The 19,577-nt window shown below is 39.1% G+C and overlaps 1 protein-coding gene across 1 annotated transcript in view; it reads left to right on the forward strand.

The window, feature by feature from the left end:
* Window positions 1-19,577, forward strand: part of LOC121307496 (potassium channel subfamily T member 1-like) — a 72,818-nt gene that overhangs the window by 40,289 nt on the left and 12,952 nt on the right. Inside the window, exons 7-21 of the mRNA XM_041239677.1 lie at window positions 884-958; window positions 2,188-2,271; window positions 3,074-3,168; window positions 3,840-4,020; window positions 4,733-4,897; window positions 5,688-5,824; window positions 6,321-6,384; window positions 6,528-6,636; window positions 7,785-7,893; window positions 10,485-10,538; window positions 11,732-11,881; window positions 12,623-12,861; window positions 16,002-16,221; window positions 18,526-18,631; window positions 18,855-19,027. Of these exons, the coding sequence (XP_041095611.1) occupies window positions 884-958; window positions 2,188-2,271; window positions 3,074-3,168; window positions 3,840-4,020; window positions 4,733-4,897; window positions 5,688-5,824; window positions 6,321-6,384; window positions 6,528-6,636; window positions 7,785-7,893; window positions 10,485-10,538; window positions 11,732-11,881; window positions 12,623-12,861; window positions 16,002-16,221; window positions 18,526-18,631; window positions 18,855-19,027 (1,961 nt within the window). The remainder of the gene's footprint in view (window positions 1-883; window positions 959-2,187; window positions 2,272-3,073; window positions 3,169-3,839; window positions 4,021-4,732; window positions 4,898-5,687; window positions 5,825-6,320; window positions 6,385-6,527; window positions 6,637-7,784; window positions 7,894-10,484; window positions 10,539-11,731; window positions 11,882-12,622; window positions 12,862-16,001; window positions 16,222-18,525; window positions 18,632-18,854; window positions 19,028-19,577) is intronic.

Raw genomic sequence — 19,577 nt, forward strand, 5'->3', positions numbered from 1 at the left:
CCGCCTTTGGGGGGAGGGCTTAGATTGGCCAGGGTGTCCTCGGCTCACCGCGCACCAGCGGTCCCATGTAGACTGGCTGGGTGCTTGCGGGCTTTCCTGTAAGCTGCAGCTTTGTGCTGGCTTAATGGCAGGCCTGCAAAGTGAAAGTGTTCGTCCTCGCCGATCCCCGCAGGGGTGGTAGGGGTGGGGCATTTGAAATTGAGAGAACTGCCCAATTGTATTTAGGCTAGCCCACCGCTACCACCCCTTAATTTGACAACTACTAAATTTATATAAATAAATAAATAAAACGTAAATGCAATGCAGTTTACCAAAAGATTAAAAAATAACAACAACAGTCTCCAGTATTAAAACCATATCCAAAGTCGGTATTCAAAATTTCACAATATAGTGCTCAATAAGGCCAAATGAAAATGCACAAAAACAATTAAAGATTACAGTATCTAAAACTGTTTAATGATTAACTTTTGCATCACCGTGCCTTGTCTCATTCGCTTTGTTTTTGGAGGAAGCACTCTGTAACTGCTGTGCACAATAAAGACTGTTTGCCATCCCCCAAAAAAGAAAAAAACATGGACTGTGATGGTTAAACAAGTCAATAGTAACATTGAAGAGATGGGCCTTGTATCAGAAAACTGAGTCGGAAATCGCGTCTGACGGGTAACTGCATTAATTTGTTACATATATATATATATAATGGGGATGATTTTATTGATAATACAAGGATGGTAAAATGCGACTGACATGTATCTGAGTGTCGTATATCCGAGTGCTGACTGTATTAGGAAGTGAAAGCAATAGAGGCTAGTGACACAGACAGCTGTGCCAACCAGCTCACCCTGGTATGGGTTGATCAATCTAACCCCTTTCTTTTCTTTCTAAGGGAAACATCTGGGAGCAGATCTTCCGAATATCCTTCATTCTGGAGATGATTAACACAGCCCCCTTCATAATCACTGTATGTATATGTATCTCTCGGCCTCGTGTTCTGCCGTAATGCTGTCTGCCGTTCCCCAGGGCACATTAAAAGTGTGTCTTGCTCATTGTTGCTGTTTCCAAGGGCAGGGAGTCGTGAGGAAGATCTCCGTTATCATTAGCTGTCTACTCCCAACACTACATCACTGTAGAAGCCAAGGGCACTACGATCACAGTAATGAGAATTTGCATTGAAGGAGAAGCTTTGTGATGCTGGGGGGCTGGTTATGCAAGGATTTCTGTTTCTCTAGGATTACATTTCAATTATTTCCTTTAAAGTGCATAGTTGCATAGGTGGTTGTGTTAGTAATTACCATACAACCACACGCATAACTAAAATGTGATTGCACAAGAGAGACATGAAATATTACTTTTATAACTGTCTACAATCTTAGTAAGTACAGTTCTGACCTCAAATAAAAGTGAGAGTATAATTAAATTATTTAAATTTACAAGTATAACAAAATGTAACAAAACAAGAATGTAATAGAAGAAGAATATTAGATCGCTTAGTTTATTCACTTTGTGGCCGCAGGCAGGGCCAGCACAGATACATCTCAATAGTGTGTGAGCACTAATACAAAGATAGACCCATAATTAGAGTTACACTGCAACTTAAACAAGTTCATCTACAGATGATACGGCGCAGCACATTTAAACGCGGAGAGGCTTGACAACTATGCAATTATACAAATTCCATTACCCCAAGTCTGTGCCAAAGAAAGAGTAACGACCCAGCCAAAACTAATAAGGGAGGATTGTCAGAGCAGCTCTGGAGAGCTCTCAACCCCGGTCTTTTACAAGCACAGATTAACCCACAGGCAGAACACAGTGAATGCAAAACCTTATAGAAGTGAGCAAGAATAAAACAGGACCTGCTGCCACACAGAGGCTTAAGAGAGGAGCGAATTGAAAGGCTATCGTGGGTAGAATCCCAGTTCCAGTCATTCAATGCAACCCTACAAGCAAACGTTTGCAGACTCAAGGAAAGGTTTCAGCATTACCTGTATGACTGATGTAGTAGAAAAGAGTTTCACAATATGGAATATTTTTCTAAAACACACTGTATATGTATATAGGACGTTCAGGATAGGATATGAGACTTTCCAATCTTTTCTCTCCTCCGATTTATCGTAACATAAAGAGCTTGTTAGAAGCTAATAGCGAGGCTACGTGCTGTTATACTGACTGGCTGCTGTTTTTTCTCTGCAGATATTCTGGCCTCCACTGAGAAACATATTTATTCCAGTATTTTTAAATTGCTGGCTGGCTAAATGTGCTCTGGAGAGTATGATAGTAAGTGCCTTAATGGTTTTTGTGCTTTTTTTTTCGAATGTGTTTAAACAAGAGGTGCTTCATTTAAAAAGTGCTGCTGCACAGTGGAGTACTGCTCAGGGTTCTGAGAGGACATGTATTATTCCTTTTGCAGTGGAATGGTTCTTGCCTCATGCTGTATTAAAGAACTCTCTAAAATGTGTCCTTGCAAAGATAAGTTTAGTACTTTTAATGAGCCTCTATTGTCGCATGGATCCACTTGAGTGCATTACATTGGGTCGCTCTTATTACTGTATGTTTGGAGGCTTGCAAAACACATGCAGATGGTGTGCAATGAGCCCCTGAACTAAGTGATAAACTTTCCAAATATCAATTATTATCATCCCCTGCCCTGGGTTGCTTATTCCTGGTGATGTGAACATGGTAGTAGTGTAGAGAATTGATACAAAAAACATGAGGCATTTCTGAACAAAAACTCTAGATTTCCACAATGTATTTCCACTCCACTTTGGGTTAAAGTACGATTGTAATTTAACATGAAAGTAAGTTGCTGTACAGAATTTAAATATTCCTAGAAATAAAGTAAAACAATAAAGTATATATACAGTGACACTGCTTCTATAGGTTTTTACTTATTGGATCACAATTGTAATCAATATACTATAATACCTAGTACTGAGTTCCAGAGCAAAGAATGCCATTTTATTATCTCAACCATTTTGTATTTTAATAAGTTTAATGGCAAACTCTGTGGATATTGAAATTTACTGGGGCTAAATAATAATTTGTAGCACCGTGCGTAATTGAAATTGTTTCATTCTAGAATGACTTGCATCGAGCCATCCAGAGGACTCAGTCAGCAATGTTCAACCAAGTTCTCATTCTTATCTGCACTCTTCTGTGCCTAGTGTTTACTGGGTAAGTTTGACAATTTCCTTACCAGGGTTACTATTTAGACATCTGATGTGTTTGCATACTGTAATATTTACAAGTATATAGAGTAGATAGAGGTTATTATTTTAATCTCCACATTTCTCTACCCTGTTAAAGTGTCCTATACAGATTGTTGAGGGCACTGTAATTAGTTTTGTGAATTGAACATTGAAGCGCACTTGAAGATTTATTAAGTTATTATTCAAATTATCAGTAACAGCCCTTGATTATTCTCTAACAATTGTTAAACTAGACACATAATTGACTTCAGATTATTTTATTTGCTTTACGTTGTCCAGACAGAATGTGTCTGAAAGTGTTTTAAAAAGTCCTGCGTTTGGTAAAGTACTTTTACAATTGAAATGTGGAGATTCATTTAGTCTGTGTATTTACAGACGACTTTCATACTTTTTTTTTTTTTTTTTTTTTTTTTTTAATACAACATGATTATGTATAACTCTCACCCTTTGAAAACAGCCCAGGCATGAGCAGTTATGTACTTGCTCCTAAAATTCATAACTTAGTTACATATCTCCTAAAATGTGTAATATAGTGCATGTTATAGGCAGGGAAATAGGGGAATGAGCTGTAGAGAATGAATGTCAAAATTAGAATTGAACTCATTTTAACTGAGCAGACAAGTTGCTTCTGTGCAGGACCTGTGGAATTCAGCACCTGGAGAGAGCTGGAAACAACCTCTCCCTCTTCAAGTCCCTGTATTTCTGCATCGTCACATTCTCCACTGTTGGGTACGGGGACGTGACACCTCAGATCTGGCCGTCTCAGCTTCTTGTAGTTATCATGATCTGTGTGGCTCTTGTGGTGCTGCCTCTTCAGGTATTCAGTGCATTAACAAATCAGTCGTAAGCATGTAAAATAAGGTGCTAATATCTAACTGTCCCCTCCTTGATTACATGCAAAAGGTTTTAATGAGTAATCCATCACACATGCGCATTGGTACCCAAAATAGTGTTGGTCACCAACCTCTGCAGAATGAATAAGTGGGACATTTTTTTTTAATTGTACCCCTAAAAATGAGTATATACCACAGCACCTCCTACTGCTAATGTCTCCTAAAACATTTCAGCATGCAGCTTTATTTTTTCATTGTTAATGTAGCTTCACGTTGACCTGTGATGACCTATTATATAATATATATATATATATATCTCATATAATATATATATCTATATATATAATAGACCAGCGATATATATATACCAGGAATAGCCATATATATATATATATATAATCGCTCCCTGTAAGATTAAGATGCGCCTCACATTAAAAACATTTTTTTTTTTTTTGTGGTGTTAGTTGCCCTGCTGGTTAAGACCTAAAACTTTCAAAGATATTGGCTTCAAACTAATACACAACTGCATTTTGGGATTCTAATACCATGCAAGAATAATTAACCCTTGCATTCCAGTTATATTGCTTTGCTGAAAAAAAACTAAAACGTTGCTTAAAACACAAATTCACCCAAAACTTGTCACCCTATGAAAAAGCCAATTGGAGCCCTTGCTGTCAATGTTTATTTTGGTTTTAGTTTGAGGACTTGGTGTACCTGTGGATGGAACGGCAGAAATCTGGCGGGAATTATAGCCGCCACCGCGCTCAGACAGAGAAGCATGTGGTGCTGTGTGTCAGCTCCCTGAAGATAGACCTCCTCATGGACTTTCTCAATGAATTCTATGCACATCCCAGACTTCAGGTAAGAGGTCAGCAGCGACTCATTGAAAAAAATCTCTTGTGATTTGTTTCTTAAAGCATTGCTGCTGATAGAAAGCTACTGACTCGGGGGGGGGGGAGAAAAAGCGGCTTTAAATGAATTGAGCTCAATTGTATTGAATTGTAGTGAAATGTTGTAATACATTGAGGCAAAAGGCAAATGACCGAGGGAGGTTGTTCTTTGTATGACCTGCTAGGGACCTGGACCAGTTGTGAACTTAAATCCTGAGTAGATGCAAAAGCTAGCAATTTAAAATGTATATACAAACAATGCTTACTTACCTTGAAAAAGTCAAGCATAGTTTTAAAATGAAGAAAATATTCACAAAGCTCATTAGTTATTGAAAAACTGTTTTTATTTGTTCTTTTTGATGAATTGGTTCTAATTTAAACATTCACTTTTCTAAACTGATTTTGGGGGTCTGTCTGTATCTAACATTGAAGCATGAGACTCAATCAGAGTGGTTTATCTTGCACAAAATGAATCAGAAATAAAGAAAACAAGCATGTTATGAAAGTGTATTTCTAAGTATGCACAATCATTATAATTTTCATAAAAAGCTAGTGATTTTCTAATTGTTACAAAAATATGTGTGATACAGAGGATGCAAATGACTAGAATATGTAATGTTTTCTGCATAATCACATTCATACAAAATGATTTTCCGTCATTTTAAACCGGTTGAATTTGTTGCATGTCCCCTTTCTTACTCTGAATCTATACGGTGCATGCTCCGTGATTAGCTGCTAACTGGACCCCTGCTTGTTTGCAGGATTATTATGTGGTGATTCTGTGCCCGACGGAGATGGATATTCAGGTCCGACGAGTCCTACAGATTCCTCTGTGGTCACAGCGGGTCATCTACCTGCAGGGGTCAGCTCTGAAGGACCAAGATCTCATGAGGGCCAAGTGAGTGCATGAAGCCCACCGTTCTGTTCTGTACACCAGAAGGACACTTCCTGCAGAGCCTGAAATATAGTCTTTAAACAATGCAGCTACCAGACTCCCAATTCACTGCTCCTCAGCAGGCTGTATATCAACAAACACAGTATGTGCCTCCTAACAACACCCTAGATACTGTTTATCGATTTGTAATGTTATAACCACATTGTTTGTCTTATAAATAACAGGGGTCTTTGTTTTTTCATGGGACAGCTTTCATTTTACATGAGCCTGGACACATGACACATCATGTGACCTTATTTCTGGTTGTACATTTACTACATTAGCTTACCTTATCTGTGTACTACACTAGTTAAGAAACCAGATTTTGATGGATTTTCAGGTTGACTGTTATCTCTTTTTTTTTTCAATCGAACTGCCGTCCTAGTTGTTTTATGAAGCATATTTTAAAGCTGAAACAGCTAATGCCATTGTAATATCTGTTTATTTCTGGTTTTGCCAGAATGGATGATGCTGAAGCCTGTTTCATTCTGAGCAGTCGGAATGAGGTGGATAGGACAGCAGCAGTGAGTATCTTCCATGAAGGATCACACACAGACACATGATGTGCATCCTGTCTTTATCGACCTGCACTGGAATTGTCTTTTAAACACCAACAGAAAAATCCACAACATGTTGGCAGTTTATTATTTTGTGTCTTTTTTTGTAGGACCATCAGACAATCCTGAGAGCATGGGCCGTGAAGGACTTTGCACCAAACTGCCCGCTCTATGTCCAGATTCTGAAGCCAGAAAATAAATTCCATGTTAAATTTGCAGGTGAGTCCTTTGATTTCCATTAACTATAGGAACGCAGAGTGAAACGTTTGGGGGGTGGCCTGTTGTGAATGGGAGTTTGAATAGAGGGTTCTGAAAAAGCCATTTCAAGAGCTAAGAAGGATTCCCTGGTTCCCTACAAGAAGTCACTTTAGAAACAAACTGAAGATGCCATGCATGTGGATGAAGGCCTGTTGGGAATACAAATTCAAATCCAGTCGTTACACTTCATTAAAATTGAATGGCACTCTTTAAATACAATAGTTTTAAAGTGCTTGCCTCGTTCCAATTTTGACATTAAGCAAAATGAAAAATGCGAAGGACCACTAGATTGGATTCATATGATGATGGTGGCTTCAGCAAACGAGAATTGTCTGATTGTGTTAAATACGAAGATGCACTTTCAATAGAAATTTTAGTGCAGTTATGTCCATGGCACCTAACTTGGTTTTGGTGGAGTCTTTATGAAAATGACACTGAGTTGTACATGTGTGATGTTAGCATTCCTGTTACAACAGTTTCGCTCAGTAAATTATTTAAGTTCAAGTATATGTATGTGACTAGGAGCGATGGTATGAATGGGTTTGTATTAATCAATTCAAAGTTGATTGTATAAATCAATTCAAAGTTGTATGTCATGTTTTTGAAACAAGTACACTTCAGAAACTGAACTGTAATAAGACTCCTTTTTAATGAATTCTGTTGTATTAAGATCCGATTGAATTCTGCCAGATATGTTTTATTGTAATAAATGGTGTTAATTCATTCAGAACTGGTGGTGTAGTAGACACTGGCTTATTACTGTAGCAGTTTATCAGTGGAGGCCTTGCTTGAGAATACAAATTCACAAGTCACATGGTTTTGATGTAAACCACAAATGAGCATAATTGATACAAACAAGAGGTCAAACATGGTATTGCCATGGAAACTGAACTGCTCCCTCACCCCCAAAGAGAGCGGCCCCACAGGGCAGGTTTGACACATGCTCACTCAACAAAGACCACTTCTTCCAGTGTTCCTGCCACGATGATGAACACCATGGACCATCCTTGGTTCCAGTGTTGACGACTAGCCTGTTCTATGAGCACCAGCATTGATACGACCCTGCTGTTAGTGTCTGGGAGTGCTAATGCAGTGTTTCTGTCTTCTAGATCATGTAGTTTGTGAAGAAGAGTTTAAGTACGCCATGTTGGCTCTGAACTGTATTTGTCCTGCCACATCCACCCTCATCACTCTGTTAGTTCACACTTCCCGAGGACAGTGAGTATTCAGCCACTTTGTTTACTAGTTGTTGCTATGGCTACTTGGCCTGTTTAACAAGAATCAGAGAATAGCTCTTTGTGTATGTGCCATTTAATATAATGGAAGGTGTGTTTTGTTTGTGTTGCTTTTTATTCTGTAAAATCAGTTTAATATCATCACTGTGGCTGAGGCCTGATGGTCCTAATTATTGTGCGTTTGTAGCGGGCGCTTGTGTGTTACTTGACTGTGTAAGCACCCATTCATCACCTTTTCATGAGAATCTCCCTTTGGTTGTAGAGTAGAATACTATTGGCTGAATTTAATAAATGCTATGAATGTTTAAGTCTTAAAATGGACCAATAAGGTATGGTGGAGGTGTGCATACATACCTCACTCTTACATTTTACATAGGTTCAGGTGATCTAATTGTCCATGATATTGATAATACTAATTTAGAATTGTACATTTCTCACCTACATAGGACCTTACAAGCACTTCATGTAAAAGCAATACCAGACATTGTGTAATATTTACATGCTGTACTGCACTTGCTGTGATGTCTATTAGTCACATACTGTGGGTGTTTGATGAGAAGGAACTAATACCCCTGAATGAAGTTCAGCAGAGGAATTCTCCACTTTCTTCAGTCTTACAAGTAATAAGATTGTTCCACAGTTATTCAAATTGGCAATTAACTGGACCAGTACCTAGTCTCAATAAAACATGTATTTAAAAAAAAAGGAATATGTGTTTGATGTTAATTTGGGTTTTGCAGTAGTAATTGGTTCTTGTTACTGCATTAGTCCTGTTACTTGACGTTGTATTGTAGTCCAATATTAGGCTTGCACATTCATATCTTTTACTGAATCTGGCCCTATACGGTATATACCTTGCATGATGCTGGCAGTAGCAATTTGATTTGAACGAACCAGTAGATAGAATAAATCAGTCGGTTGATTGCTTGACAGGTAAGCAAGGGTCTCGGGTTCAAATCAAATTCAGAGGACATGTCGCAGCTTATCATTGTGACCTGTATTAGAGATTAGCCCGCTCCTGTTCTGACCCACTCTTTAATATCTAGCTCTTAATTTGAAGCAGCTGTTACCAGATGCTTAATTCGGCCCTTTTCAGAGTGATTTTCCTTGTATAGCACAACTGCTTGACAAAAGAACATTTATTTTAATTTCAGTGGTTATCTAGGTCCAGATGGAATCTACTAACAGGAAATAATGGGAGTCTAATAAAACAGAATCTGATAGTAGGAAATAACAGGAGCAGTAACATGCTGAAACACAAAATGTGAACCAATGAACGAGTGAGCAAAGGAAAACATAGTAAAACCAGCTTTAGTTTAGTCCTCTAACAGACTAAAAGCATGGCTCATACTGCACTGTTCGCTGTTAAACTATATCTTTACACGTGTCGCCGGGCTACGTCTTATTCTTGTTTGTGCATGAGACAACACTCGGAACAGAAGTGTAGTTTAGACCCAAATGCAAAATTACAGAATGCAAATAATTAATAATGTTGTTTTCTGAAGATTCCGTCAGGCTAAAATGATGTCTAGAACACAAAAAAAAAAAAAAAGAATTGGCAAGAAGTCTGTGCCATGTCGACAAAGAATTGATATCTGTTTCTGCATGAGTCCGAAACCTACTGTCCTGCCAAATCAGTCTGGGTCACTTTACCCACAAATGTCAGTGAAGTAGCTGACTTCAAATTGGACTGACCCAGGGGAGGGTTATGAAGTACCGACTTGCTGGAAGGCCAGTGTGATGGGGAATATCGTTTGGGAATATCCATATTCAGGAGAGGAGGTCATGAAAAAAAGGCTTTATTTGAGTAAGCCAAGTAGACAAGCATTTCAGCTGGTATTATATAAAGGCAACAAAGTTCTGCTTGACTCAACAGTTTTACCTCCTATAAAGAACTTGCACAGAGGCAGATGGATGACAGATTCCAGTCCATGTCAATGTATTTTGGTTTACTGGCTGTATCCTCCAGGGCAGTTATCAGGGTTGACTTGCTGCAAGGGAGATGTCTGTTTTGGCAGGACAGTGAAAGTGTGGCTTTCAAAAAATTGGCTTCACGACTTGTTTTAATTAATTCTTGTAACTTCATATTACTTGGAAATTACGATCTGCTGTACGTTTACCAAACAGAAATTGCTCTACAATACCGTTTGCAGAATGTAAAAAAAAATAGAAAAATCATTAACAGATCCATGCAGCTATTCTCTTACTGCTTTGCAGTCGAATACAGCATGATAAATGCACCCACTTTGCCATCCATTTCATGTTTGAATTACAATATAAACTTAGCTGTGACGAGTTGAAGAATACAAGCATGTTTCTTTTTAATAAGACTCTGGATGTTTTGTTCTGTGTTTGCTGCAGAAGATGAAATCACTGGTGGTTGGTTCAGAAGTCACTCAATCTTTGAACGGGTCAATTGTCTTTTGAACTCCCGATGTGGCTGCACTGCTCAAGCAATCTGAATTCAGACAGCTGGGCAGTTTGATTTTAGTGGCATTTTGGTAACCGGCTCTTCGCTGTAGCTGCCACAGTTTCTTAATGCTGCACTGACTGCTTCATGATAATTGTTTACAGAACCCCCTTGGATCCTTTAAACCCGAGACAAGGAGCATGCCACTCTTTATTCAGGTGATACACTGTACTGTACCCCATGCAGGAGACATGTTAGAAAGCAAACGCCTCACTCGATTATCATGCTCTGTGTGTGTGTGTGTGTGTGTGTGTGTGTGTGTGTGTGTGTGTGTGTGCGTGTGCGTGCGCACGCCAGTGTGCATTTACATCACTTTCTGCTTTCCTGTATCTTGTCTATGTTCATTTGTGTTCAGTTGTGAATAACTGGAAATACAGTATGCTTAATTTGCCATATATTCATGGTTGTGGTAAAGGTCACTTGGTTCAAGGTATTGATGTATTAAGTTACTATCATTTAATTTTAAAAAACACTAGAAGCCAGACTTATTACATTCAGAAGCAGTACCAGTAGATCTTAAAACATCGGCTACTGTAGTAGCACTACCTTTATAATGTGACACAACAGTGTGGTGTTTTGTATAAGAAAAGAAATACATCCAGGTTGTGCTTGCAGTGTTTTCATCTCGTTCTGATTCTGTTTTAGAAGCCGAGTAAGTTCTGGACTAGGCAGCAGTTGGATGTTAAAATCAGTCCTGTCAATTTTGCACTATAAAGAAAACAGACTTTTACAAAGGACTAAGATTTCAATTTTGTCTGTAGGTGACAGCCAAAAATGAAATATTTACTGTGGGCCATCTTTAACAATGTCATATTCATCACATCTCATAATGCTAAGCAACACACTGTAAACTGAAGTTGTTTAAAGATGGTTCTGACATAAAAAAAATAAAGTAGGATCTTAAAATCAGCAAAATTACCCTAGCTGGCTTACATGGGATTCTATACACATGGAAAAAATAACAATGTGGCATGAGACAAGTTCATTTCTGCCAATATACAGTACCCTATGGTAGTACCATTAAAGATGAAATAACCTTCATGATAATTATATTGTTTGCAGACTTGCAGACAACAATCCCATCATGTAGACCCATTTACAGTAGAACAATGTCTGTTATACAGGTGTCCGACTTTATATGCACAAGGTGTGCTGTATGCCTGACTTATAATTTTCAATATACTAGAGCTGATCATTTTACAAGATGTGCGTATCATACCAAAGTTGTAAACCAATGCAGCTGAGTATAATTATACAACGGGTTATATTATAAAAGTACAGCATCTGTAATGGCTATTGATTTTGAAGTGCTTGGTGTCTGTTGTTGTTGATGGTCTCGTGTGTGTTGCAGGGAAGGCCAGCAGTCTCCTGAACAGTGGCAGCGGATGTATGGCCGGTGCTCCGGGAACGAGGTCTATCACATCAGCCTGGGAGACAGCAAGTTCTTTGGAGAGTACGAGGGGAAGAGTTTCACCTACGCTTCCTTCCACGCACATAAAAAGTGAGTTCATATAGAAACGATGCTAGACTAATGGTTCTTATTCCACTTACTAAACTAGTGTGTGTCGTTACATTTTTGACACATGCTATGAGGCTATGAGTTCAGGAGATGATCTGGGTTTTATTTCCCTGTAGAAATCTTTTGATTCAGGGTTGATCAGCTAGTTTTTGAAGAGAAAGCACCTTTTAGTGAACCTTTTGTGTTGCTGTAAATATCCAATACTAGCTGTATTCAGTAGGTGGAGCTGTTTTTTACAGCTATACAGACATTTTCCTGATTCATGTTTCATATGTCTAAGGTGAAAGACGATTTAGAGTTGAAGAGCTGTTCTAAAGTTCAAAAGCTACTCAGGAACTCATGTCAAAGTTATCTTAAAGTCAAAATAACTTTAAAGACTGCCGGTACACACAATATGGGAGTAATTGCAAAAAGAACCACTTTGCAAAGCTATTGGGGCATAAACATTTGTTGTTGTTTTTTTTTTTTTTTGTTTTTTAAATGTGAACCTACTTGGTCTTTAATGATTTAAGTGGTGGCAGTATTTTGATCTGCTGCTGTTTAGGTCATAGAAAAAGAAACCCGTGTTCTGTAATGTGCCTCATGCCTTGATTTACACACATTTCCAACTGTACTTTTTAGCAATATATTTTGTAATATTTACACACTTAAGTAATTGAGACACACAGTCATTTTTACATTAGCTACAGAAACACGGAGGTTGCCTTTCTCTTCTTGTTTCAGGTACGGTGTGTGTTTGATTGGGGTCAAGAGAGAAGACAATAAGAGCATCTTGTTGAACCCGGGTCCCAGACACATCATGGCCGCCTCGGATACCTGTTACTACATCAACATCACCAAGGAGGAGAACTCCGCTTTCATCTTCAAACAGGAGGAGAAGCACAAGAAGAAGGGAATGGCACCCGGGGGGCTGCACAGTGGACCTTCCAGACTCCCTGTCCACAGCATCATCGCCAGCATGGGTGAGAGAGAGGGAGAGAGGGAGAGAGAGAGAGAGAGAGAGAGAGAGAGAGAGAGAGAGAGAGAGAGAGAGAGAGAGAGAGAGAGAGAGAGAGAGAGAGAGAGAGAGAGAGCACTGGATAGCAGGGGGGGCAAAACATAGCTTCGTAGGTCTTTCCTGCACTTCAATTCACTGTGCAGTTTTGAAAGAACGTTTCTGAAAGTCCTATGAGGAGTTAACTTAACTCTAGCCAATAATTTGAGTGCAGCACAGAAACCAGGACCAGAAGACACAATTGGAAATTAAGTGGAGACAGACTTAGGACAGAGGAGACTTTGTTACACAGAGAGAATGATGCCATGAAATTGGTTACCTTGTTTTAAGTAACCTTTTAGACCAGACTTGACAGCTACTAGGAACCAGACGAGCATTGATGGACAGAATGGCCTACTCTCCTTTGTAAATGTTCTTATGTTCCGATGTTTGATTTATTAGTTATTTTATTGTATTGCTGTTATGGTAACATTTAAAGGACAGAATTTAAGAGGTTAATCTTGTATGTGTAGTGTGGAAAAATATACGTTTCTTTAAGCCCTTATGGGGAACTTGGGTTTAAAAAATGATCAATGTTGCAATCTCTCTAATGCAAGTTGTAACTTTTAATTGAATTTGATATCTTGCACACATGAAGTTACCTAGACAGATGGAATTAGCACAGCATAGTGAAGAGGTTCTAACTGGCTAGTACTCTTAATTACTGGTAATATGTGTATTTCTGCTCATGCAAAGGCAAAAAAAGATTTCCCTCCCCTGTGTTTTAGCTTGCGGCGATAAGATTTAATGAGGACAGTTTCATGAATGCTTGCTTGATGTCAACAGATGGTGTTTAACAACAGTGGCTGACCATTAAATGCCATTCAGTGTTGATGGAAATGAATGCTATTAAACAGATGTGGAACATGCTGTGCTACTGGTTATCATTAAGATGCAGGGGTCAGACAAATAATTAGAAGCATTGGTAGCCCATATTTTGTGTACATTACTATAATGGCATGGTATTCTGTAATATATAAAGTTGCATCTTCCTGTTGCAAGTACCTTCCATCATGCAATGTGAAAGACATGATCCGACTGACTAGCGCGTGTGCTTGGTTGGCAGGTGCTTCATTATCCAAGGCTGCAGAAATTACTTAGAAGGAACAGACTATGTTGCAGACCCAACCAAGCATACCGTATGTGCAGCCAGCCAATGCAATTTTTAAAGCATTTAATAAACCAAATAGAAAGCACTACTACTGTTCTGATTCGTTAAAACTTCAAATTAAATGAGTCTGTGATTCTTAAAAAGTTGTCTGGACATATAGCCACCCAGTGCATGAACAAAATCAACTACAGGAGTTTAAAACATATCTGTCCTCCTTAAACATCTCCCCTGAGTTTAAGAGTGTGCTCAGAGCATACTGTTGTAGTCAAAAGTGTACATACCCCAATAGAAATGTACAATTTATAGATGTTTCTCGAAAACAAATAATTTTAGGAAAAATCTTTTGTAGCAAAAGTTTTGTTTTTATGGATGAGGAAAAAAAAAGTTATAAGAAATAGATGTCTACAATTACTTATTTCAGCAATTCTTTTTAGTAAAACTCCAAAAATGCTAACTCAGTCAAGCTAGTTTAGCATATTTAGCAATAATAACCTTATAACATTGTACATTTCCATTGAGGTATGTAAACTATAACTGTATATATAAATAAAAAGAGTATGTGCAAATCTGACAATGTCTTTACATATCAGATGGAACTGAGGCAAACAAGCACATGAGTGCTTCAATTAAAGCTTGACACAGTTAAAGGATTACGGGCTTTCCTGTTCAAATACTCCCTCTGCAATTTCAAGGCACTGTGGACTCATTGTATATTTGTAGTTGTTGAAATAAACCTACTGTGTTGGCACTGGGGCTTGGAGAATACAGTACAGTTCTGTGAACATAACTTTGAAGTTTCTGCACTGTGGAAGACGAAATTAGGTTTGCTGTTGCGATGCAAATAGCGCTAAAGTGCTTTCTCTGTAAAGACATACAATACTGTACTGCATTTCAAAGGCTTGTGGTCGATTTGGTTCTGCAGTATGTCAGCTAAGGGGCGTTTCAAAGCAACTCCGGAGTTGTTTCAATACTGGATGGATATTAAAGGTATGTGCTCCAGCAGTTAAAGATGTATGGACATCTACTGTTGAAATGTCATTTTAACTGCTAGGAACCTGAAATCATATTAGTAGGTATGTGGTCTAAGTATTACACTTTGAGTATGCAAACTAATGGCAGCACATACAACTCGGTATAGATCCCCAAAGACTTTCTGGCTTTCAGTCCTGTGGTTTTCAACCTGTGGTATGCATGCCAGTACTGATACATGATAGGCTTGCAACCGGTTCACAACAGTAGTCTTAAAAGGCAATGTGATTCCCAAACTACAATACAGTAAAAGAAAATTGGTTGTGATTGAATAGGTCTCTGTTTTACAATAGCCATCTTAACACCATCAGGTGTACAAGTTACTGGTACACCAGATGGTCCCTGCTGGGGACACTCGTACTTGAGATGAAAAAGTTGAAAACTACTGTTATAGTCCATCTGACAGACACACGCTGGAGAGCGTCTCAATGAAAGATAGCGACTGGAATAAGTTGTTTTTATGTTTCAGACACCACTGCTGCCATCCCTGTATGGTAATTTCTGTTTCCACGGCTCATTTTCACAGTGCGCGCTCCCCCTTCTGCAGTATTAACAACAGACTAGGATTTATTGTTGTCAATATAAAGAGAACAGCATGAGAACAACAGCATGAACTCTGCAAATCACAGTAGAGACCTGGGTAATCAGGTTCTGAATGGCCCATGACTCGGCAGCAATGCAATGACTTGGCTAATTCACTCCATGCACTCACCAGTCTGTGTAAATGAAGTGTCTCCTTCCCGCTGTCCTAAATCTGTCTGCAGTCTATTTCCAACTGGTCTCTGTGCTGCACCCCTTAAAGTCTAGAACAGTTTTGGGAATATCGAAACAGACTTTAAAAAAAAAAAAAAAAAAAACTATTTAAATATGGCAAATAGCGCATAGTGAAAAGGCCCTTAACCCTGTACATTGAACCTTTTCCATTCCAGGTACTGTTGCTATGGACCTGCAGAACACAGAGTGCTGCCCCGACAGCAGCAGCAGTAAACTAGCCCTGCCCAATGAGAACGGAGGAAACAGCAGAAGGCCTAGCATCGCCCCAGTTCTGGAGATAGCAGACTCCACCTCCATTCTACCATGTGACCTGTTGAGCGACCAATCCGAAGATGAAACAGCCCAGTCAGATGACGAAGGACTGCCTGCTCTGGAGTAAGTACCCATCTGTACCATTATCAAATGTTGGGTGGTCTTAACCTATCCCCCAGTGGATATTTTTCCAAAACCATTAAACAAACACCAATGGAAGGCATTCAGTATCGGAGAGGCCAGAGACAAAATGGCAGGGGTGTTCTTGTCAGGACTGAGAATTAATTCATCATCACGTAAAGTTATTGCATGCTGTGTTTCCACCTGATTTTTCATATATGTATCTTGTAAATCACTTAGATAATCACACCATCTTCAAGCTTGTGCATTAGCAGAACCCAGAGGTCCTGACACCTGATTGGCTGAATCAGAGGAACCGTTCACTCAGAGGTGACGAATCTCTAGCTGGCACAGTGGGTTAGATAATTTTCACTCTCTGCACAACTCAAGGCAATTCAAACAGCTGTTTTGTTTTCACTTAAGGAGGTTTTCTTGGGAGATACTGAAGCTTTAGTCTGAAAAGATGAATACTGCAGGGCAACTCAAATGTGAAACTCTTGCAGCACAGATAAAGCATCTAATTAAACTAACCTTTACTGTTAATGACATGGACTACAGCACAATGGTCTCATTACCTTTCCTAATAATTTTTATCAGTAAGATCAACTGTGCTGGCATGCATATAGTGTCCATTTTCTATCAGTACAGAAAAACAAGGAAGAACTGTTCTTGATTTTTTTTCCTAAGCAGTATGTTTTTCCAGTGGTGGCTGCCAAGATTAGTACCACATTCAATGGTAACTAAAGCATTTCAAACTGCAATGTTTAAACATTTTATTGGATACACAACAGGGAAATTCAGAATATACAAAAGTAACAAACAACTGTTAAATCCTAATGTGGTCAACGTTTGCGTTTCTCCGAGGATGTTTGCTTTGAATGACAGTGCTGTACTAACACTGATAAAAACATTGGCTAAAACGAATGTGTGATTTATTATTCGGGATTAAAGATTAACTTCAGTGACTAGAGAATAAAGTAAAATACTTTACATTTTTATTGTAGCTTATCATCCAAACACAGCACTGCAGCCTCTGTGTGCTCTGATCACAACTATCAAAAAGCAAAGACTCTCTTAGGAGGGTTTGGAACTGTTGGATCTGTAAACGGTGTGGGTACATGTACCCCACCATCGTTTGAATATCTTGTCTTGGTTTTGTACAGTGATGAGGCTCTTAGTATTAGCCATTGTATCATCTTCGTCACTACTCCAGAGCAAACTCAACAGACATGTAGTGTTTGAAATGCAGAATCAACAATCGCCCACTTGGGATCTTGGTGGCATTGTGTGCACAGCACTCTTTTGTCTTCTCAGTCAAGCGAGCAAGATAAGAAGTACACAGGGGTATGGAGGCGTCTTTGTGGTTGACACAGGGGAGAGGAGGGAGACAGTAAACCTGATGGATCTCTCTCTGAATCCAGCAAGCCAGGCTTCCAATCCCAGATAAACTGAGCACTAGTGACGGACAAAAAATAAACATTTCCTGCCACATTGATTTTCGCGTGTGTATCAAATCCTGTGTAGGCCCATTTGTGCAGTATTGCTCTTTTTAAAGTCATTTTTTTTCCTACTTTGCATTAGCAGTAGCACAGAATAGTGAACTAGAATAGAAAAGTGACAGTCAACCTCAGGAACTGGTAGTCAACTAATCACACGTCACGTGATTGTGAAGTCATTGTCAGGCATGCACACAGACAGCAAAGTGCTATGAAACAGTACGTTCTCAAATAGAGCATTTATTCATATTTTTTGTTATGTGGTGACTAGTCTACCTCTTTAACTATTTTTGATTTTAACTGACAGACTGTCTTACTTTATTTTCTTATTTTCTGTTCTTTTATTTTGGTTGCTGCTTTCCTGTTCCATAGTTAAACGTTCAGTAAACCCCTACCACCACCCCCCCACCCCCCTCTGTGTGTCTAGGACTGCCTGCGCAGACCTGTGTCTCTCCACAGCCTGCACTCTCTCACACTGGCAGCTTGTTGCCTGTTGTGCAGCTGTCCTTTTCACTGGATTACCCTAAAGAACCTGCTGCATTACTGAGAGAGCTTTTTGCATGTTTCTGTATTACAAAGGGATACTGCTGTAAATAATAATAATAATAATAATAATAATAATAATAATAATAATAATAATAATAATAATAATAATAAAAACTGTTCAGCTTGTAAGGAAATGCAGAAATAACTAAAAATACAACAACGTATTTTCATAGTCCTGCAGTGCCATCTAGTGGTCCACATCACAAAACCAGGACACGCTTTTAAACAAGAGGTTGTTTTAGCATAACGTATGTGTGTTTTCCAGGTATGTGAAAGGGTACCCTCCCAATTCACCTTATATCGGGAGCTCTCCAACCTTGTGTCACCTACTGCCTCAGAAAGCACTGTTCTGCTGTCTGAGACTGGACAAGGTGAGGCTATTAGCAGAAGGCTTTTGTCACCACTGGCTTTAGATTAAATCAAGAAAAGCAACAACACTGCCACTTGCCCTGGTATTTTTTAATTTGAATGGAATAAATAACATGTGTGTGTGTCTCTCTCTCTCTCTCTCTCTCTCTCACGGCTCTCTCTCTCATCTCTCTCTCTCTCTCTCTCTCTCTCTTACCTTTCTCTCTGTATGTTGTTGCTGCATAGGGCTGTGAGCACAACAGTTTTGAAGATGCTAAGGCGTATGGCTTTAAGAATAAGCTGATTATTGTTTCGGCAGAAACTGCTGGGAATGGGTTGTATAATTTCATAGTTCCTCTGCGAGCCTACTATAGACCCAGAAAAGAACTGAACCCCATCGTACTGCTTCTCGACAACCCGTAAGTATGGCAGCATCACGTCACTTTCTACTAACTTGAGAGGCTGTGGGGCCAAATGTGTCAAGTGTAGGCTTTTTGGTTTGAGCGTATGTGCACATGTGTGCAGTCTGTAGGTATTTTCTTATCCTGAACTAGTAGATGCATTAGCTCCCTCCCCCAGCTCCTGCAGGTTTCTTTCCGTGCTTACTTCACAATGGCACATTTGAGGCACAGGTAATAAACAGAAGTGCAAGGCTTGTCACGTGTGGAATTATTTTGTTAGCTACTACCCTTTCAACTTTTACAATGAAAATACACATAGGTTCTCAAGTCAGAGCTGAGAGGTTAAAACATAAGAGAATGTAATGTATATGTGTGAGTTTTGTGCAACTATTCAGAAACAATTAAGGGAAAGCAGAAATGTTTTCAGTGACTTAACAAGAGGGCATGATAGTGGGTGCCCATGCAAGAGGCTCATCCTTCAATGCAGTAGTGATATTGACCAATATTTTCACAGGGGTGGAAATAAAGCTACTATTAAATAGCAGTTTCCCCCATTCTAGATTTTACT

The sequence above is a fragment of the Polyodon spathula genome, chromosome 56 (genome assembly GCF_017654505.1).
Source record: "Polyodon spathula isolate WHYD16114869_AA chromosome 56, ASM1765450v1, whole genome shotgun sequence".
In the NCBI taxonomy this organism is placed as follows: domain Eukaryota; kingdom Metazoa; phylum Chordata; class Actinopteri; order Acipenseriformes; family Polyodontidae; genus Polyodon; species Polyodon spathula.